Source organism: Saccopteryx bilineata, chromosome 3, assembly GCF_036850765.1.
Source record: "Saccopteryx bilineata isolate mSacBil1 chromosome 3, mSacBil1_pri_phased_curated, whole genome shotgun sequence".
Lineage (NCBI taxonomy): Eukaryota > Metazoa > Chordata > Mammalia > Chiroptera > Emballonuridae > Saccopteryx > Saccopteryx bilineata.
Window position 1 is genome coordinate 1,169,544 of NC_089492.1, and position 21,443 is coordinate 1,190,986.

At 59.9% G+C, this 21,443-nt stretch overlaps 2 protein-coding genes across 2 annotated transcripts in view; both read left to right on the forward strand.

Moving 5' to 3' along the window:
* The window catches only part of ZC3H3 (zinc finger CCCH-type containing 3), a 77,064-nt gene extending 65,687 nt beyond the window's left edge, over positions 1 to 11,377 (forward strand). The window contains exons 10-12 of the mRNA XM_066265470.1: positions 7,796 to 7,980; positions 8,621 to 9,000; positions 10,896 to 11,377. Of these exons, the coding sequence (XP_066121567.1) occupies positions 7,796 to 7,980; positions 8,621 to 9,000; positions 10,896 to 10,927 (597 nt within the window). The 3' untranslated portion in view covers positions 10,928 to 11,377. The remainder of the gene's footprint in view (positions 1 to 7,795; positions 7,981 to 8,620; positions 9,001 to 10,895) is intronic.
* Positions 11,378 to 18,223: 6,846 nt separating this feature from the next.
* MAFA (MAF bZIP transcription factor A) lies at positions 18,224 to 19,819 on the forward strand. Its single transcript, XM_066265513.1, has one exon. The coding sequence runs from the start codon at positions 18,609 to 18,611 to the stop codon at positions 19,680 to 19,682; it is 1,074 nt and encodes a 357-aa protein (XP_066121610.1). The 5' UTR covers positions 18,224 to 18,608; the 3' UTR covers positions 19,683 to 19,819.
* The last annotated feature ends 1,624 nt before the right edge of the window (positions 19,820 to 21,443 follow it).

The window sequence follows — 21,443 nt, forward strand, 5'->3', positions numbered from 1 at the left end:
GTACAAGTCTTTTGCCTCCTTCCTTGCTTAAATTTATTCCTAAATATTATAAAGTTTTAAAATTTCCTTTTTAGGTTATTCATTGCAAGCGTATAATAATGGAATATAATTGTGTTGTATGTTGATTTTGTATCCTGGAATTTTGCTGAATTTATTCACTCTAACAATTTTTTTTTGCGGATTCTTCATCTACTGACATAATTTTTTTCCCTTTTTATTTGGATGCCTGTTATTTTTATTTTTCTAGATTTTATTTATTGATTTTAGAGCAAGGGGAGAGAATGGGGTGGGGAGCAGGAAGCATCAACTCAGAGTCGCTTCTTGTAGGTGCCTTGACCAGGCAAGCCTGGGGTTTTGAACTGGCGACCTCAGCATTCCAGGTCAACGCTCTATCCACTGCACCACCACAGGTCAGGCTGGATGTCTGTTATTTGATTTTTATTTATTTATTTTATTTTTTTTAGATTTTATTTTTTACAGAGACAGAGAATGAGTCAGAGAGAGGGATAGACAGGGACAGACAGGAATGGAGAGAGATGAGAAGCATCAATCATTAGTTTTTCATTGCGTGTTGCAACACCTTAGTTGTTCATTGATTGCTTTCTCATATGTGCCTTGACCGCGGGCCTTCAGCAGACCAAGTAACCCCTTGCTGGAGCCAGCGACCTTGGGTTTAAGCTGGTGGGCTTTTGCTCAAACCAGATGAGCCCGCGTTCAAGCTGGCGACCTCGGGGTCTTGAACCTGGGTCCTCAGCATCCCAGTCCGACGCTCTATCCACTGCGCCACCGCCTGGTCAGGCTGATTTTTTATTTATTTACGTTTGTCTAGTTACTCTGCGAGAGCGTGCAATACTATGTTGAATGAAAGGAGCGAAGGGGACACACTTGTCTGGTCCTTGATCTCAGAGGAACAGCCTCCGGTCTTCCGCCGCTGAGCAGGCAGCGTGCTGTGGAGGGTCTCGGCCACGCTGAGCAGGCAGCGTGCTGTGGAGGGTCTCGGCCACGCTGAGCAGGCAGCTTGCTGTGGAGGGTCTCGGCCACGCTGAGCAGGCAGCGTGCTGTGGAGGGTCTCGGCCACGCTGAGCAGGCAGCGTGCTGTGGAGGGTCTTCCGCCGCTGAGCAGGCAGCGTGCTGTGGAGGGTCTCGGCCACGCTGAGCAGGCAGCGTGCTGTGGAGGGTCTCGGCCACGCTGAGCAGGCAGCGTGCTGTGGAGGGTCTTCCGCCGCTGAGCAGGCAGCGTGCTGTGGAGGGTCTCGGCCACGCTGAGCAGGCAGCGTGCTGTGGAGGGTCTCGGCCACGCTGAGCAGGCAGCGTGCTGTGGAGGGTCTCGGCCACGCTGAGCAGGCAGCGTGCTGTGGAGGGTCTCGGCCACGCTGAGCAGGCAGCGTGCTGTGGAGGGTCTTCCGCCGCTGAGCAGGCAGCGTGCTGTGGAGGGTCTCGGCCACGCTGAGCAGGCAGCGTGCTGTGGAGGGTCTCGGCCACGCTGAGCAGGCAGCGTGCTGTGGAGGGTCTCGGCCACGCTGAGCAGGCAGCTTGCTGTGGAGGGTCTCGGCCACGCTGAGCAGGCAGCGTGCTGTGGAGGGTCTCGGCCACGCTGAGGTGCTCTCCCTCCACAGCTGTCTAGGGTGTTTGGTGTTTTCATCACAAAAAGGTGTTGAATCCCATCAAATTGTTTTGCCTCAATTGAGATGATTATGTGGGGTTTGTTCCCCTTCACTTTATTAAGGTGGTCAATCAATTTCATTGACCCCATTGACTCACAGTCACATTGATTTTCAGATGTTGCACCATCCTTGCATTCTGATCATTTTGATTCTGACTTGATCATGATACATGATTCTTTTAATATGCTGCTGAATTTAGTTTTCTAGTATTTTGTTGAGGATTTTTATATCTATCAATAAATTCACAAGGAATGTCAAACTATACTTTTTATAGTGTCTTTTTTTTTTAAAAGATTTTATTTATTGCCTGACCAGGCAGTGGCACAGTGGATAGAGCATCAGCCTGGGACACTGAGGACTCAGGTTTGAAACCCCAAGGTCACCAGCTTGAGCCCAGAGATGCAGGATTGAGCCCAAGGTCTCTGTCTTGAGCAAGGGTTCACTGGCTCAGCTGGAGCCCCCTGGTCAGGGCGCATATGAGAAAGCAATCAATGAACAATTAAGGCACCACAACTATGAGTTGATGCTTCTCATCTCTCTCCCTTCCTGTCTGTCCCTGTTTGTCTGTCTCTCAAAAAAAAATTTTTTTTATTTATTATTGATTTTGCACAGGGAGGGGCAGAGCAAGAAGTATCAACTCATGATTGCTTCACTTTAGTTGTTCATTGATTGCTTGTTGTAGGTGCCTTGACCAGGCAAGCCCGGGTTTTGAACTGGAGACCTCAGCGTTCCAGGTCAACGCTCTATCCACCGCGCCTCCACAGGTCAGGCTCTTGCAGTGTCTTTGTCTGGCTTTGTGTCACGGTGAGTCAGCTTCACAGACAGCTCTGGTCACTCTGAGTTAGGAAGTATCTCTTCCTCTTCAGGGTTTTGGAGGAATTTGAGAAGATGGGTGTTTAATTCTTTACATGTTTAGTGGAATTTACCAGCAAAGCATCTGGTGGCAGTCCTTTCTTTTTTCAGAGATTTTTTATTATTGATTCAGTCTCCTTATTATATCTAGGTCTGATCAAATTTTCTCTTTCTTCTTGAGTCAGCTTTTGTAGATTGTGTATTTGAGGAATTGGCCCATTTCATCTGAGTTGTTAAATGTATATGTGTGAACTGTTGAAGTGTTCCCTAATTATCTGATGTCTGCATGTCTGCAGTGGCCCCTGTTTCATGCTTGTATTGGAAATTGAAGACTTTTCTTTTTTTTCTTTGTCTGCTTTGCTAGAGGTTTGTCAATACAGAGTGTTCATATGGAAAATAATACAATAATTAATAAATAACAATAAGAATAAACTTGTGTTTTGTGTACTTGCAACTGCAAACCTAGTTTTGCCCCATCTGTATTATTAAACTTCAAAGAGCCAGCTCTTTGTTTCATTGACATTTTTCTAATTGTTTTTCTCTTTTCAATTTTATTGATTTCTGCTCTTATTGTTTCTGGAGGCACCATTCATTTAAAAAAAAAATTATTTTTTATTTTTCTGAAGTGAGAAGCAGGGAGGCAGAGAGACAGACTCCCGCATGTGCCCGACCGGGATCCACCCAGCATGCCCACCAGGGGGCGATGCTCTGCCCATCTGGGGTGCTGCTCTGTTGCAACCAGAGCCATTCTAGTGCCTGAGGCAGAGACCATGGAGCCATCCTCAGCGCCCGGGCCAACTTTGCTCCAATGGAGCCTCTGCTGCAGGAGGGGAAGAGAGAGACAGAGAGGAAGGAGAGGGGGAGGGGTGGAGAAGCAGATATGTGCTTCCCCTGTGTGCCCTGACCGGGAATTGAACCCGGGACTTTCACACGCCAGGCCGACATCTACTGCTGAGCCAACCAGCCAGGGCCGGCACCATTTATTTTTTAAAGTCTGTTTTCTTTCTGTTGCTCGGATTGGTTATCCTGTCTTCCAGTTCACCAGCTCTTTCTCCTGTGCTCTCCATTCTGCTGTTGTGCCCATACAGTGAGTTTTCTATTTCAGTTACTGTATTTTTCAGTTCTGAAATTTTCATTAGATCTTCTTTTTCTTGTTGAGACTTTCTGTGTTTTCATTGTGTCAAAGCTGCTTGTAATGGCTCATTGAAACCTATATATAATGCTGCTGTGAAGTGTTTGTCAGGGCACTGGCTGGGTAGCTCAGCTGGTCAGTGCGTTGCCCTGATGTGCCAGAGTTGTGGGACTGATCCCCAGTCAGGTCACATAAGAATCAACCAGTGAGTGCATAAACAGGCGTGAATAAGTAAAACAGCAATCTCTCTCTCAAATAACTTTTTAAAGAATTTAACGTCTTTATCAGATAACTCCAACACCTCTGTCTGACATGGGCATTGACTGTCCATTGTAAGGTCTTCCTTGTTCTTGTTATGATGAGTTATTTTCTATCGAACCCTGGCCTTTTTTTTTTTTTTTTTTTTTTTTTGTATTTTTCTGAAGCTGGAAACGTGGAGGCAGTCAGACAGACTCCCGCATGCGCCCGACTGGGATCCACCTGGCACGCCCACCAGGGGGCGATACTCTGCCTATTTGGGGGGTCGCTCTGTTGTGACCAGAGCCACTCTAGCGCCTGAGGCAGAGGCCACAGAGCCATCCCCAGCGCCTGGGCCATCTTTTGCTCCAATGGAGCCTCAGCTGCGGGAGGGGAAGAGAGAGACAGAGAGGAAGGAGAGGGGGAGGGGTGGAGAAGCAGATGGGCGCTTCTCCTGTGTGCCCTGGCCAGGAATCGAACCCGAGACTTCTGCACGCCAGGCCAATGCTCTACCACTGAGCCAACCGGCTAGGGCCCCTGGCCATTTTTTTGACTTGTACGTTATGTGATTCTGGATCTCATTTAAACTCTGTTTCAGCCGGTTTCCTCTGACTCTACTCCAGCAGGCAGGTGAGGGGCGTGGAGGTGGCAAGTGAGCCCCCACTGGGCCTCCACTGACGCGGGAGGAAGGGTGTCCCCGTCACTCCTGTGTAGGACAATAGTACTTCCCACTGAGCCTGCCCTGAAGCCACCCTGCCCCCAAGTGGTGGGGGTAGGGGACACCAGAAGCCAAGGCTCCCTCTCACCTTTGCCCCCAGTGTCTGAGGGGGCTGGCTGGGGCTGGCCACGTCTGGTCTTGGCAGACCTTTGTCTGCAGCTGTGGATAGTCCAGGTTGCAGCTTCTTCAGTTTCTGGTCGTTATGAGGCAGAAGGAAGTCCCAGGACCCACTGCTGCGTCCCCCCTCGGTCCCCAGGTTCCCGGCCGTCTGCCTTCTCTCCGCCTTTCAGAGTCCCCTCCCAGGTGTCCCGTCTGCAGTGCTCAGTGGAGGAACAGGGAGGAGTGTGTCTCCTCCGTCTTCCCCGAGACACAGGCTCTCTCCTCTTCTTCACTATGTCGGTGTCAGCTTGTGTTTCCTGGACTCGGCCTCTTCTGTTTGGGTTTCAGTGCCTGGTGTATGGCTGTGTGTATAACGTTCTCTTTTGCATGTTAACCTTTTCTAACATTTAGTTAGCATTTTCTCGCTGTTTCTCTGGGCTGTCTTGCCAGCATCTGGCCCTCGAACTGTCCTTTTCAGGCCCTCAGGACCCCACCCTGGGGTTGGCTCCTGCCACTCCGGTGCCCTGACCGGCCCAGCGCCCGGGCCCGGGCCCCAGTGCCCCAGCCTCCTGTGTGGGCGTGCCCTCTCCTGGGCTGGCACAGGGAGTGCTTGTCCGTTCTCGTGCTCAGTAAGCTTCTTGTTTGGTCATAATTGTAGATCTGCAGAACATCTGCAGAGACGGTGGAGAGGCCCGGTGCACCCTCACCCAGTCTCTGCTGCTCTGGCGTCGTCTGTCTGCCATAGCCCAGGCATGAGCAGCGGTCCGTCTCTGCCGGCCCGTGTCCGGCTCTGTTTGGGTTTTACCTGGTTTCCCACTAATCTGCATCTCATGTTCTGGGAGATCACAGTGCATCTGGATACCGGTTTTGGAATGAGTGGTTACGAGTGAGGCAGGCCGTGGCCCGCGCAGCTGCACGCACGCTGAGCGCGGCCTGTGTGTGGCTCCTGTGGACTAGAGTCCCGCGCAGCGGTGCAGTTGGCCGGAGCACGCTGCTGTCACCTGGTTCTGGTCAGGTTTCAGCTTCCCCATTCCTCTGGCCCCACACGCTGAGCTGGGCCGTGTGTTTCGCTCTGCTGGCCTGTGGGCGGTGCTGGGCAGGTGAGATTCAAGTACTTGGCCCGACCATCGGTAGAAGAACCCTGGGCCGCAGCAGCCTTGATTTTTAACTGATCAGGTCTGTTTCTGATCCTCGGAACACTCATTCAGGCTTGCTTCTTCTCATGTTTTTCTGGAATTTGCTGTTTCACCTGTGTTTGCATGCAGCGGCTCTCAGCACCCTGGGTCTTTCTGCGCGCCCCCCACGCCTCACGCCACTGCGTCTTCCTTTCCCACTGACTTCTCAGCCTCGGTGCCTCCGAGGAACCCGCCTTGCTCTCCTGGTTTTGTGACTGTCCTGTCTGATGTGCTCCCGTCCTGACTTCCTCTGCACCCTCTGGGCCGCGTGCTGCCTCTCCCCGACTCTGGGGGGCCTTCACTGATACGAGCACTGCTGGAGCTCCATCTCACAGGTCCCGACGTGTTCCGTCCCCGGCCACTTCCAGTGTTACCAGATGTTCATGAGTTACTGACCACTGACCGTGACCCCAGACCTGTGGGGTTTCTGTTTGGCTTTGCCCTTTCATCCGCGCTCCTGGTCTCAGGCCTTTGACCTTTGGGACTCTGTGTCTGTGTGTCCTGAGTGGATGTCGCCACCATCCTGCTTTGCTTTCCTAATAGCACTGGGATGATGTGAGAAAGTTCTTCACATTTGCGCCTGTGTTTTCTGTTGCTCCCGGGCAGAGGGTTACTTCAGACTGGCACAGTCTAGCAGGAAGGTCAGCCAAATGGGAACCATGCAGGAAAAGGAAAGCCCAATGACATGAATTTTATTTAAGGCAGTCGGGCCAGCTGCCGGAGGGTGTTCGAGCAGTAGGTCCTTCCTGTCCCTTCCACCTGCCCAAACTGCCCTCCTTCCCCAGAGTACCGCACCTCTTGTTGCAGGTACCACAGCCACCTCGCCCTGGTGCCACCGTGGGGCTGCCGGGCCCAGAGCCGAGGGAGCCTCAGCCTGAGCCTTCCTTCTGCTGGGCGGCGGTGGGTTGGGCTCCCGCAGGGATGAGCTGGCATGGGCTGCAGCACTCCAGGGCCCTGCCAGCTCCAGCCTGCTTTCAGGCACCAGCGTGACAGGCTCTAGTCCGTTGGTTGCAGCCAGGGGCCAGGCGTGGGGACAAGAACGGAGCCAGTGCGCAGATCCTGCTCAGAGGATGGGCGCGTGCTCCCTGAGGCCCTCCGCCAGGCCCTGGCCATCAGTGCTCTGAGGACCACGTCCAGGAGGGCGGTTCTGGCCTGAGGCCGGTGTCCCAGCCGCAGCTGCACAGGCCTGGTGCTGGGCTGGCACCTCTGAGCGCTGCAGCTGCTCTGGCACCGGCCGGCTGGGCTCAGCGGGGCTCCGTGGTGCTCACCCAGGTCCATCTCTCCAGCTTGGCCTTGGCTGCCTGTCGCCTGGTCCAGCTGAGGGGCAGTCAGGGTGCCCAGGCTGGCAACACTTTGGCCCTCTCCTCCTGGTCCTGCCCACCACGCTAGCTGCAGGGAGTGGGGGAGAACAGGACACCCCTGCGCTGGGCGGGGCACACGGCGGGACCTGCAGCTCCCACCAGGGCAGGCGGGCCAGGAGAGGCAGGCCCTGTGCTGCACGTCCCCAGCACCTGCCCCCAAGGGTATAATTAGCCACTGTGACAGGTGTGGTGGATCGGGTGTGTGGTGGCCTGGGCCGACCTGCCACACCCCAGTGAGGTCCCCCAGCACCAAGCCCCCCACATGCACCCATCCCATCTCCCACCCCCACCCTGCTTTCCTTCAGGATGGGTGAGCTGTGTCAGGAGAAGGGGGCAACACTCTGGGAACCCCCACCCAGCCTGGCCGACCCCCCAGGCCGGCCCACCCTGCCCTCAGTCCCAGCTGGCTGGTGTCCTCACTGCCCGGGTGGCTCAGGGCACATGTTATAGATGGCGAGCCTGCCCTGGCCTGGGGCCCCAGCCAGCCCCCAGGAGCCCCCGGGAGACCTCTGCCCTGAGCTGCAGAGCCTCGCCCAGCTGCGCCCGTCTTCCCCCAGTGCAAGAAGAAGCACACGCTGCTGTGCCCGGACTTCTCCCGCAGGGGCTCCTGCCCCCGTGGCACCCAGTGCCAGCTGCTCCACCGCAGCCAGAAGCGCCCTGGCCGCCGGGCAGCTGCGCCCCCAGCCCCGGAGCCCGGCAGCGTGCCTCCCAGGAGCAGGGCCGCCACCGGCCATGGGCCCAGGTGAGGGGGCGTGGGTGCTGCGTGGGAGCTCGGGGCGGTCAGGGAGCAGCCCTCCCACTCCAGGGCCATTGAGGGTCCTCGGGGAGCCCCTACACCCCACCCAGCTCTTTAGCTTCAGACCCCAGAAGAAACCTTGGTCCTGAGTTGAGAATCCAGTGGCTCCAGAGGTGTCCGGCCCCAGGCCCAGGCTGGACAGAGCCCAGGGCGTCCCTGGCCCAGGCAGCCCTGTGTGGGGCTGCTCAGCCCCTGCCCTGTGGAGGAAGGTGGGGGCTTCTCAGCCTCCTGCTCCCACTCCAGGGGAGGGCAGGGCCCTGTCCTGGGGGGAGCCCACACAGAGGTGCCCTGTGAGTGTGGGAGCCCGTGTGGACAAGGGGGGCGGGCTCTGGGAGGCCAGGACAGGGTCAGTGCCAGGGCTCAGCAGCCTCATGATGTCACCAGCCTGTTCTTGCGCCCGGGGCTGGCCTTGAACCTGGATGGTGATGTGTGGTGGCCACGGGGGCACGCAGGTGTGGGCGAGGAGGGCCGAGAGCCCGCTGCTGGGGCAGGCACCTGGCAGGGGGTTGGCCAGTGCCTCTGACCCCTGCCCTGCCCTGCCCAGCAGCTGCCCACCTCACATCTGTGCTCCCTTCCCTTCCCGCAGGAAACCCTCGGCTGCCCAGCGCCCCACCAGGCAGGCGCCCAGCTTGCCGACCTCTGTGGCTGCTGGCCTGGACTCTCCTCCCTCCTCCCCTCTCTCCCCGCCAGGGGTGTTGGCCGCAGCTTCAGCCTGTCCCTTGTCATCGCAAGCCCCCTCTCCCTCCTCCCACTCCCCCTCCTCCCGGTCCTCCCCGTCCTGCCCCCCCTCGCCCCGCCCTCCGTCCTTAGGCCAGGAGGAGCTCTCTCCGCAGGAGGAAGCCTCGGTGGTGGTGGGCTCCGGAAGCCTCTCCAAGCTGCCTGCCTTCATCTCCCTGCAGTGCACACCGAGCCCAGGAGGCCCGCCCAGGACCCAGACCCCCAGGAACACCCCCACCAAGGAGTCAGGTAGGCAGGTGGCCCCCAGAGCCCAGCTCAGCCCCGCCAGGGCCCGCCGGTGCCCACCCCAGACCCTCCCAGGCAGGCCCTCCAGGCGGGCTGGATGGTTCTGAGAGCTGGCACGGGGTGGGGTGGGGCGCGGAGTGCACGTGCAGCAGCCGTGCACACAGGCCGCCCCAGCCGAGGACTGATTTAATTAGAAAGCACCCATTTCTGTTAATTTGTTCTGGAAGATCGGCACACACTCCTGGAGAGAACAGATGCTCCCTCTCCCCGGTGAGCATTTGGGGCTTGGTAAATGGCTCCACTCAGCCTTGTTTAGGAGAGAAAAGAGGATTTTATGGCTGCAAACGACCCTTTCTGTAAACATTTTACAGCTCTCCGTGCGTTTGAGTGACGATAAACCCCACGCAGCTCGGCGGGCTGCAAATTTGCGACCATACGGCTATCATTTTATTGTCATATTTCACGGTCGTAACGTTAATGGAAGATGCTTGCCACAGCCTCCTCTAACAGCTCCGCTGGGCACGCTCGGGCGCTGGCCGCGGAGGGGCCCGGCCCACACTGCCTCCTCGCAGCCCCCACTCAGGGGCCTCCACCTGCCCCCCAGGACCAGGGCACCAGCTCCTCCTCTGGGCATGGTTTGCTGGGGTGGGGAAGACGCAGAAGGGGCACCTGAGGCAGCCACCTCTTTTTTTTTTTTTTTTTCAGAGACAGAGAGTCAGAGAGAGGGATAAATAGGGACAGACAGGAATGGAGAGAGATGAGAAGCATCAATTATCAGTTTTTCATTGTGACACCTTAGTTCATTGATTGCTTTCTCATATGTGCCTTGACCGCGGGTCACAGCAGACCGAGTAACCCCTTGCTCGAGCCAGCAACCTTGGGTCTAAGCTTTGCTCAAACCAGATGACCCCGTGCTCAAGCTGGTGACCTCGGGGTCTCGAACCTGGGTCCTCTGCATCCCAGTCTGACTCTCTATCCACTGCACCACTGCCTGGTCAGGCAGCCACCTCTTTTTTTTTGCAAGATCAGGAACCTGGCAGCCAACCCCAGAATCAGGGGCGGCGGGTGGGGTGAGTGAGGCCCCGGGAGATTGCAGGCACCTCCCCTGGCCTGGGGCCCCCACTAGCCTTCCTTTCCTGCTCAGACCTCGCACTGCCTGGCCAGGGCTGGAGAGCCCCAGCGCAGGAGGCCAGGCTGCACCTGCCTGAGCTGCCACCCAGGAGCGGCCAAGGCCAGTGCAGACCACTGGCCTGGGGCCCCACCTGGCTGGGCCTGACTTCTGGGCTTGAACTCAGCTGAGCCGGTGGCTGGGGTCCTCAGCCTTGAAAGGGGTACCCAGGAGGAGAGTTGGACCTGCCTGGGGGCACATGGACAGTGCTCTGCCTCTGGGCGCTGCACGGGGCGTCTGTGGTCCACGGGAACGTGCCTGTGCGATGGCTTCCTGGGAAGGGGGGCATTGGTGCCCTGTAAGTGTGGAGCGCACAGGGCAGGAGCCCCCTTGGACAGGACTCTCCGTCCCCTGGCCCCCTGCTCCTGACCACTGGCTGCAGCCCCGTCTCCTGCCCCCACCCACCAACTGCTCACACACACCCTGGCTTTCCCTCAAAGGCAGTGTGGCCCACCATGTGCATCTGGCAGCCTTGCCCCAGGCGGGAGTAGGTGCTGGGCCTGCGTGCAGCCGGGGTTCTGGCTCAGCCTGCAGACGCTGTGGATCCCCCCTGGGGCCCACCCACCGCCCGGGCTACCCAGCCCAGAGGCCCCCAGAGCTGCTGGACCCACCTCTAGTGCCCCCACTGTGCAGGCTGGGCCGACAGACTCTCCCTCGGGAAGCTGTGGGGTCGGGGCGTTCCTCCTGCTCGGAGACTCCTGGTGCCTGATACCTGCCCTTCTCGGAACAGGGAAGCCACTGCACATCAAACCCCGTCTGTGAGGGCCCAGGGTGCCAGCCCCACCTACCTCACCCCCTGCCACCACCGGACAGGAAAGAGGCCACGTCTGCCACCACCCCAGAGGAGGGGTTACCTGCCACCAAGCTGCCCTGAGGGCCACAGAGCCATCACTATACCCACCTGGCTCTCGGCCTGCCCTGACCAGTGCGAACCCAGGGCCTTACCCCGTCCCTTGGGCTGGGCCCCTGCCCAGCCCGCCCCGCTGTACCACTCACTGCCCACCCTGGGGTCGTCAGCCTCCTACCCAGGACATGCCCCCAGCGTCCGGCCTGTAGGGTGCGGGCAGAGCTCACCCCCAGGCCCGCCCTCACTGTGGGTAGGGCAGGGACGGTCGGTGCACTCCCCCCAGGACTCCAGCCCGCGATGGCCAACTGCAAGGCCTCCCTGGCGGGCACTTTATATTCAGCAATAAAGGTTCTGTCCTGTGTCTACTTGGCTGTCCTGATTACCGCCATCCTCCCCGCTCAGATGGACATACGCTGCCCACAGGCTGCCCACAGGTCCTCTGGGGGGCCCTGGAGAAGGTGAGGGGCTGGCCTGGGAGCTGCAGAGCTGCCCCCCACACACACACACACACAGTAGCCTTTACTCTGCCCTCCCACCTGGAACGGGGCCAGGCAAGGCAGAGGTACAGCCCCAGCTGCCTCTGGGCAGGAATGTTGGCTCATTCTTGCCTCCCTGAGATGGCCAAGCCAGCATGATTTTGGGGGAGAGGCCCAGAGGGAGCCCTTGGGAAATGGATGCAACAGGCTGGGGCCAGGATCCTCAAAGCTGGTGTCCCCTCCGGAGTCCCCTGGGCATCATCTCAAGAGAGTGGCTGGGCCAAGGTTGGGGGTGGGGCAGGTCAGGGCAGCCTGAGGGGGAAAGCACTTGTCTGGGCTCACACCCCTCCCACGCTGGAGGCGTCTCCCTTCCAGAGGGACCCAGGAAGGCCTGGCTGAGGTGGTGGCCTCAGTTTGGGAGGCTGAGGCCTGGGTTGGCACAGGGCCTTTCAGGGTATTTCCTCATTCCCTCCAGAGGAGGGTGGCTTCACCTGTTGATCAGGAGCCGGCAGCCTTCCTGCCTGTGTCAGCTGTGCCCCCGTACATACTGCCTAACCGAGCACCCTTCTGGGCCAAGTTGAAGGGGCAGCACTACCCAGAGTTCAACAAAGCAGGGCCAGGCCCTGGCTGGGTAGCTCAGTTGGTTAGTGCTGTCCCGAAGCAACAGGTCACGGGTTCAATCCCCGGCCAGGAACACTTCCCTCCCCCCTCCCTCTCTCCCTCCCTTTCTCTGTCTCTCTAAAAACCAATCCGTCAACAAAGCCTTGGCTGGACACTTCCGTTGGTAGGAGCATCATCCAAAAGCACAGAAGTTGGTTTGATCCTCAGACAAAGCACATATAGGAATGGCTGAGTGTTCCTGCCTGTCTCTGCTAAAAAAAGGAAGGAAAGAAGGAAAGGGAGGAGAGGAAGGAGAGGGAGGGGAGGAAGGAGAGGGAGGGAGGGAGGGAGGGAAAGGAAGGTCCGTCCATCGGCCCAGTCAGTGCTCAGGTGGGTGGACACTTCACCCCATGAGGCCACATGAGTCCAGGAGCCCTGCCCTCCACCAGCCCCTGTCTCTGAGGTGGGGCGTCTCTGCACCAGCCCCAAAGGTGGTGAGAAGCAAGGTTGGTCGAGTGACATCAGGTGCTCAATCAAGCAGAACAATAGTTAGGTCATTTGGTGTTGATCGCTCTACACTGCCCAGGACCCTGTGCCGACGTCCCTGGGGCCTGACCAACAACCATGGCCCTGCTGCAGCCTATTTGGCAGGGGGGTGGGTTCTGCAGTTAGACCTGGCTGGGAAGTAAGGGCCCCCGCCCCGTCAGGTAGCTGATTGGAGCCCCTCTGGGCAGTTCACTTACCCAGCCTGCCCCAGGGTGGCTTGGCCCAGTGGAAGCCATGGACCCTGGGCTGAGTGCCAAGAAAGGGGCCTGTCGAGCCTTCTGGGCACCTCAGCATCCTGTCCCAGGGGCCCCTCTCAGCCCTCCTTGAGCTCTCCACAAGGGCAGAGCTTTGACCGTGGGAGGGGCTGGGGACAAGTGCCACCTCTGGCCTGGGTGGACAGACACACAGTTACTGGTTTGGCCAGATGGGAGCTGTGGAGGCTTCGACAGACCCTCACTCCCCACTCAGTCAATGAGGGTACACACTCGTGCCCCCAGGCTTCCAGGTGGGCACCAGCAGGACACCAGGTGGGCAGGTGTGTTCCCTGTGGGCACCTGGACGCCTGCCCCCCCGCCCAGGGCTGGTCGCTGCTCTCCAGGGTCGGCCCTCCCAGCCCCACACTCACTAGGGAGCTGCTCCACCACCACCACCCCCAGCAAGGCCAGGCCTCGTGGTCAAAGGGATTGGGACGGAAGACCCACTGCCCATGCTGCAGCCTGTGGCCCAGAAGCAGCCAGTCGGACAATCAGTGGCCAGCATGGAAGACTCCAGAAGTGTTCCTGGGCCCAGCTCCCCCTCCCTATTCCTGGTGACCCACTTGGGGACGGGTCCTTCAGCTTCAGGCTTGGCCCGATCAACATCCCCGCTCCCGGGTAGGAGCTAAAAGTGCCCATTGGTCATTCTGGGCTCCTCTTGCTAAGAGGCAAGCCAGTGAAGATCCTCAGGGATGAAGGTGCAAGGTCACCCCCACCCAGACTAAAAGGGGTGCTTTGCCAAGAGCACGGTCCCTGCCCAGGAAGGGCCACCCCTCCCCTGGAGCCCACCGTCCTCACTGGGCTGGGCTCTCCCGCAGACTGCCTGGATGGCAGGTGGCTGATGGCTTGAGGACAGCTCTGGCTCGAGGACGCGGAGCCTTGCGTGAGGGCAGTGCCCAGGAGCAGGGAGTGCCCTCCAGGCCCCCTCACTCTGGCTCTCCTGCCACCTGCAGAGCAGAGAAGTTAAGCCATCTGGGTGAGACCTGAAGTCATGTGCCCAGTGGAGTGTACCCCATGAGCTGAGAGCCTGCACGGGGCAGGAGCCCCTCACCGACCCTCCAGGTTGGAGGTGAGGGATTCATTTAGGGCAGACCTAGAGCCGTGGTTCACATCTGAGGTCCAAGCTGACGGGCCTTTGGGCACCTGCCTAGGGCCTCAGGTCTGGGAGAGGCGAGGTGCGTGAGTGGGGACAGTGGGCAGGGTAGAGGCCAATGGGCCTGGGGCACGGAGGTGACTTCTGGGTGTGGTTTGGGGGAGATGTGGGCTGGGGACGGGGTACCACTGCCCGTGGAGCCCCTCTCCAAGGAGGCCCCCACCCCTTCTCCCCCACCACGGTTGCTGAATGTGCACCCCAGAATGGTGGCTGGCATGTAGCGGGCTTTCCCGTGGGGAGGGCGCCAGCCCTGCAGCTCCCGGCCCGGGAGAAAAATGCCTGGGGGAGGAAATGCAGCCAGGAAGAGACTAGCTGGCCCTGCTGGCCAAAGGACACTTGCAGGGTCACGTCATAACTTCCACGCAGGTGACCAGCCGGATGACCACTTGCTCCAGCTCAGGAGCTGCCTCCCAGAGACAAAAGTGACCCCTCTGGACTCCCTGCACTGGTTCTTGGGCAGCACAGAACTCCGGCGGAGAATTACACAGCAAGCATCGGAAGAGTCGCGTGCCCTGCACGCAGCACAGATGTGGAATCAGTGAGCCAAGTGCACACAGATCTGTCCCTGGCCCCACAGCAGCGGCTTGGGGAGGGGCCCGCACAATGGTCACCCCACTTCAGCGGGGCCACCTGGAGCTCCTGATCTCTTCCCACATCAGTCCAGGCCCCTCTGGCTCCCGCTGACCTCTTTATATATTTTGTTTTCATTGATTATTTTAAAAGAGAGAAGAAGGGGTGGGGAGAAAGAGAGAAGCATCAACTTGTTTCACTTAGTTGTGCACCCACTGATTGCTTCTCATCACATGTGCCCTGACTGGGGCTTGAACTGGTGACTTCAGGGTCGAGCCAGCACCCTTAGGATCAAGCTAGCAACCCTGAGATCAAGTCAGAGACCGGTGACCTCAGTGCTCCAGGATGACGCTCTGTCCACTGAGTCGCTGTCCAGGGTGCCGGCTGACTTTTCACCTCACATGCTGCAGGAGGGGGCAGGGCCATGGTGTCCCACCAGTGCTGCTGCTCCTGCCCTGGTAGGGCCCTCCCCATGAGGGCCAGTGGGACCTGGGACCTGCCCCCAACCATAGAGCCTGGCATGATTACATCACTTTATAACTATCCCAATCCTTGGTGGGGCAGCCATGGGGAGAGGTAACCAGAGGCTCCCCTGCCTCCAGCCAGCAACTAGTGGGGCCTGTGGACCTCAGACTCAAGGAAATATTCCTACCAGCAACCCGAGGAAGCCTGGAGGGTCCTTCCCCAGGAGAGACCCCAGCATCCTGAGACCCTAAGCAGAGCCCACACCAGGCCTGTGAGTCTCCTGACCATCAAACCTGAGGGATAGTAACTGTGTTAAGTGGTCAGAGGTGTGGTAGTTCATTATATAGCAACAGGAAACTGATACACTGTATAATTTACTTATTATGTATGGTTTACTTTCTGCCCTCCAACCTCCACTCCACAGACTCTGTTTTCCAAAGAGGCTCCAGCAGGAGATGGCCTCTGCCCACTCCTCAGAGGTGGGCAGACCACTACACTACCACACCTCAGCCAACAGCACCCCTCAGGACTCACAGAAGTGCCAGGCATGCCACCTGGCTCTTGTCGATGCTTGCTCACTCAGGGAACCAGCGGCCATGCTGGGAGGAAGCCCAACCAGCCCTCATGAGCCACATACGGCGACGCTGTACAGAGCCGGTCCAGCCAGCAGCCACTGTCATCTGCCACACATGGGCCTGAAGACAGTGCTATGGCTTCAGCCATCAGCTATCCTTCAAGTCCTCCCAGCCGTTGGCGTCAGAGACCAGCCATCCCCTGTGCCCAGGACAAAACATCTGCCACAGAACCTGGAGCATCCTGAAATGCTGCCTTACGCCATCACGCTTTGAGGGCTTGTTTTCAACCAGAGACCTCTGGGCCATCTCCCTGATAAAAGGTGCCCCTGGGGCAGGCAGTCTGACTGGCACATAGTAGGTGCTCAATAAAGATTTGCAGGGTGCATTTCACGACGAGTCACACAAGTGATCCCTGTGGAATCCCATGGGTTCCAGGCTGGTTGTTTGATGGGTGTGAGAGGCCCTAGGAGGATGTGCTGGTGCAGGCCAGGGGAAAGGAAGCCTTCTCTGGGGCAGGACAGACTGTTTAGGGAGCAGACAGGTCAGTGTTCCCTTGGCATGCCACTGTGGCCCCAATGCACACAGCCCACCTGTCTGCTTTTTCTGTGGCGCTTCTCCCAGCCACTCCTGGCAGACAGACAGGAAAGGGGACCTGGGTCCTGCTGGCCTCTTCCTCAGACCCAGCTGAGCACCCCTTGTAGTCCCATCTCTCCCACCAAGGTCAGTCACACCTTCCCTCAGCTGGGAGAGCCCGTCATGGCCCTCCACAGACTACTCTGCAAGGCCGCCCTGGCCTCAGCTGCCTGTTTGCAGCTCTCAGGACAAGGGGAGGGGCTTGGGCGGACTGGAGGTGCCACCGTGGCTATGGATCTGTGAGGAGGCCTGCATTGGTCCTGGGGTTGGGCTCTTCCACTCCAGCATCCTCCTGGGCTTAGAACTGAACCCCCGCCTGGCCCAGTGGCCTGGCTGGAGCCATAGTGCAAGAAGCAGAGGCCAGGAGGGCACGGTGGCCCAAGGCAGGTCCTCTCCCCAGCAGACAGGAACATGTTCACTCCTCTGAGGTGGGGGCCTCCCTCTGGACACTGGGACTTTTAAAAAGAGCCCCAAACCCTGCAACACTTCTGGCAACCTATGTGTCCTGGAGTCCAAGCACCTGCCTGGCACAGGACCTCGGTTCTGCCACTTGCTGGGCCATCCCTGTGGGCTGGGTCCCCATGCTCTGTCTGGGCGTGTCTGACAAAGGAGTCCCTGCTCTCCCTGCAGGGCGTGGGGATGTGGGGGAAAAGACAGAGGTGCCCACCTGGCACAGTGGGGCTGGACCACCCTCATGACATCTCAGGAAGTGGGGTTTCACTTCCAATTGTATGACATCTTCTATTATAAATTATAAACAGTCAAACCAGGAACAAGGTACAAGTCCTGGTAGCTAAGTGGCCTCCCAGCATATGGCTAGGCTTTCCCTGGTGACTCCCTGCCCACATCCTGGACTTTTCTTTCTATGCCCAAATGCTTACATTTAACATTGAGCTTTTACATTGTAAAAGCAGGATAGAGAATGGGGATGTCACTCTGGGTCAGGCCTCTCCCATCCCCATCGACCCCCAGAGGGGCGGTGTCAGGGACCTCTCCCCGGCTCCTGCGCGCCCAGAGCTCCGCCGCCCTTTTCGCTGTCACTAAGCCTTGGGCGCCTCTGCTCCGTGGGGCCTGCCCGCCGCCGGGACGGAAGGATGGAGCCTTCTTACCTCGGTCTCTTAAGCCCGCCGGACCCCGCGCCAGACCCGAGCTGGTGGGCAGCTGGGGTGGGAGATGTCTAATTCCCGAGCCAAACCCAGCGCCGCGCGTCCCCCTGCCCCCTCCCGGGCCCCTGGAGCACAGCCTCCGCGGGACCCTCTGCGCGTCGCCCTCCTCCTCCCCACCTGCGCCCTGCCACGCGTGCATCCCGCCGAGCCTAGGCGCCAGCAACTTTGTTGACTGAATTCCTGAACCCGCCTGAACCGCGCGCTAAAAATAACCGGTGCGCTCTCCGCAGCGTCCGCCGGCCGCAGTCACGGTGTCGAGAGGCTAGAAGGTCTCCCCGCGTCGCCACACCTGCGTGCTGGGCACGGCCTCCCCGCCAACCGGGAAGGGCCGGAGAAGGGGCTGCGGGGTCACAGCCAGCTGGACGGCGGGGGGTACTGAGGCACCGAGGGGCGCCCTCTGCTCCCCGAGACTCTCCGGCCGCCCCGTCGCGGACGCGAGGCCCCAGAGGTCACTGCGGGTCCCCAGGCCCGGCGCCCCTCTGACTCGCGCCCCCGCGGCTCCCGCGTCCTTCGCGGCTGCATTCTCCCGCGGCCGCCACCAGAGGGCCCTGCCCCCTCCTCTAGCCCGAGGCCGGTCACCACTCCTTCCCACAGCTGTTTCCCGCAGGAGATTGACAGCTGGGCTCCGGGTTGCCATGGGGATAGGCAAATGAGGGCGGCAGTTCTGGGGCTCCGATTGGCCCGAGGGCGCGCGTCCCTCCCTGAAAGGCGGGCCCGGGCATCTAGCTCTATAAAGGGGAGCGCGCGTTGCGGCGCTAGGTTGTGGAGGCGGGGCAGGCCCAGCACAGGCTGAACGCGGGGTGTCCCAGCTGCCCCAGGAGGCGGCCGCGCCGCCACCCGCTGGGCCACCTGCCCCGTCGCTGGCGCGGAGACAGGGGAACGCGGGTGGCCTCCGCCCGCTGGGAAGCGGCCCGGGGCCGCCGGAGAGAGCCGGCCGGCGGCGTCCCCAGCGACAACCCCTGACTTGACTGCGCGAAACTTTTCCAAGCGCGCCTGGCCGCGGAGTCCCGAAGCTGCCCCCAGCGCCCCTGCCGCGGCCGCCCCGCCCGGACCCGACGCCCGTGGGTATCAGAGGGGGGGGGAGAGGCCCGCGGCTCCCCCCCCACGCCCTTCTTCGGGGCGCAACCGGGCGCGGAGGTGAGGCCGGGGCCCCGGGAGATGGCCACGGAGCTGGCGATGGCCGCCGAGCTGCCCAGTAGCCCGCTGGCCATCGAGTACGTCAACGACTTCGACCTGATGAAGTTCGAGGTGAAGAAGGAGCCACCTGAGGCCGAGCGTTTCTGCCATCGCCTGCCGCCTGGCTCGCTGTCCTCGACGCCTCTCAGCACGCCCTGCTCCTCCGTGCCCTCCTCGCCCAGCTTCTGCGCACCCAGCCCGGGCACTGGTGGCGGCGGCGGCGCGGGGGGCGGCGGCGGCGCGGCACAGACCGGGGGCGCCCCGGGGCCAGCGAGCGGGGGCCCCGGCGCCGTCGGAGGCGTCTCGGGGAAGCCGGCGCTGGAGGATCTGTACTGGATGAGCGGATACCAGCACCACCTGAACCCCGAGGCGCTCAACCTGACACCCGAGGACGCGGTGGAGGCGCTCATCGGGAGCGGGCACCACGCTGGGCACCACGGTGTGCACCACCCGGCGGCCGCCGCGGCCTACGAGGCCTTCCGAGGCCAGGGCTTCGCGGGCGGCGGCGGCGGCGGCGCGGACGACGTGGGCGCCGGTCACCACCAAGGCGCGCACCACGCCGCCCACCACCACCACGCCGCCCACCACCATCACCACCACCACCACCACCACCACGGCGGCGCCGGCCACGGCGGCGGCGGCGCGGGCCACCACGTGCGCCTGGAGGAGCGCTTCTCTGACGACCAGCTGGTGTCCATGTCCGTGCGCGAGCTGAACCGGCAGCTCCGCGGCTTCAGTAAGGAAGAGGTCATCCGGCTGAAGCAGAAGCGGCGCACGCTCAAGAACCGCGGCTACGCGCAGTCGTGCCGCTTCAAGCGGGTGCAGCAGCGGCACATTCTGGAGAGCGAGAAGTGTCAGCTCCAGAGCCAGGTGGAGCAGCTGAAGGTGGAGGTGGGGCGCCTGGCCAAGGAGCGGGACCTGTACAAGGAGAAATACGAGAAGCTGGCGGGCCGCGGCGGCCCCGGGGGCGCGGGCGGGGCTGGCTTCCCGCGGGAGTCCTCGCCGCCGCAGGCCGGCCCCGGCGGGGCCAAGGGCGCGCCCGACTTCTTCCTGTGAGCCTCGGACCCGTGGCGCCCTCGCAGCCGCCGGGGCGAGGCTCGGGCTCCGGGGCCCGAGACGAGGACGCGAGGCCGTCTGGAGCCAACGCCGTCGCCTCCGGCCGGGCCAGCCCCGAGCACCCCGCTTTGCGTCTGCGGGCGCCGGGCGGGGGGCGCCCTCCCGCGGCGCGGCCCCCTCGCTTGCAGACCGACGCCCGCGCCTCTGCCCGGCCGCGACTCCTCGGCGCACGGGCCGCAGTGATTTCCAGGAAAGGCGCGCCGGATCGAACTGCCTTCCAGACGTCCACGTGTACATAAGTCGCGCGCGATCTCCGCCTCCACCCCGCCCCGCCGGCGGAGGGGTCGCGGCCACGTCCAGGGCGACCCGCCCCCCGTCGTCGTCTTTTTTTTTTTTTTTTTTTTTCCGCCTCCCATTCTTGACCTTTTCTACTCCTTCTTTTTGAAGCGGTCTTATTTTCGAAGTATTTATATTTATTTTGCTCGGTGATTAGAAAAGAAGGCCCTGGAAAAAGCTCTCTCCTTCCCGCCGCCGGGGTCACCCTTGGACGTCCGCGTGTCCCAGCATGTGTCGCCCGCTCGGAGGGGCCTGGCCCCTGTCCGCCTGTCCCCAGCGCCCCCGCGTCCCCTGGAGGTCGAAGCCCAGGAGCACTGGCTGTATTCACTCAGTCCCGCTGCCCTACTGTACTGGGGGGAGGAGGGGGGGGTCCGGACCGCGCTGCTGTTACTCTATGCACCAGATGTATTTATGATTCCGGGGAAATATATCTTATTTTAACCTTCAAGAGAAGTGAAAGAAAAAAATATGCACAGTATTTCTAGCAGAAAAAGGAATTTTTTTTAAGAGGAGGTTTTAGCCTGAACCTCCTGGCATGGGGGTGGGAGAAGAAAGTGTTTTTATTTTCATTTAAATTGTGTTTCGTTGTTTGTGGGATCTTTTTAAAAAGCCCGATTGCTTTCTGAACGTGCGGGAGAGGGTGGAAACCGGTACTCGGGCCCCTACAGGCCCCGTGCAGAGACTCCGGGGTCCTGGCTCCCGCTGAGAGATTGGAGCAGAACGCAGGCAATTCGTTCAAATTCTGTTGTGTTGTAGGGTTCTTTTTTCATTTGCTCCGAAACCGAGGAAAGGGAAAAATACAAACAATAAATCCGTTTAGATCAAAAAAAAAAAAAAAGCCACTGAAGCCTGGCTGGTTTTTCTGTGGCTTCGTGTTTGCTGTATTTCTCCCTGATTAGAAGAAAAGAGGGGTGCCCTGACCTGGGTCCTGCCTGCCTCAGCTCTGGGCCAAGCGAGGACCCGGTTGAGGAGAGGAGGGCCGCTGAGGGTGGCCCTCGGTTCCCACTAAGGTGAAACGAGGCCGTTCTTGGTGGTGACCACACGCGTTGTACTGTGGTGTCCTGGTGACAAGCCTTGTCCGCAGCTCTTCTGAGCCCTCCTCAAAAAAGGTGGCCTGGTCTCCATCCCCTGAAGGGACAAGGCCCGTTGGTGCCCTGGAGAGCAGGCCTCGTCTCTGGAAATCTGAGCGCCCTATGAGGGCGAGGGCGGAGGGCTGGGTGGTGGCAGGGCTTAGTTGACTGCCACCACCCTTCAGGAGAGGATGGAGTTGGTGAAGGTCTGTGGTTGGCACTTTTGGAGAGAAGAGCTCCCGGGGCTCTTCTAGGTGGAGAGTGCTGTTTTCTCTCGCAGGGACAGCCTCGTTCTCTCCCTGCCCAGTTCTCCGTGAGCACAGTTACCAGAGTTTGTGTTACTGCTTCAATTGGA

Excerpts from the sequence above, each read along its gene's own strand:
- MAFA (XM_066265513.1), top strand. The coding sequence starts at position 18,609 with ATGGCCACGGAGCTGGCGATGGCCGCCGAGCTGCCCAGTAGCCCGCTG.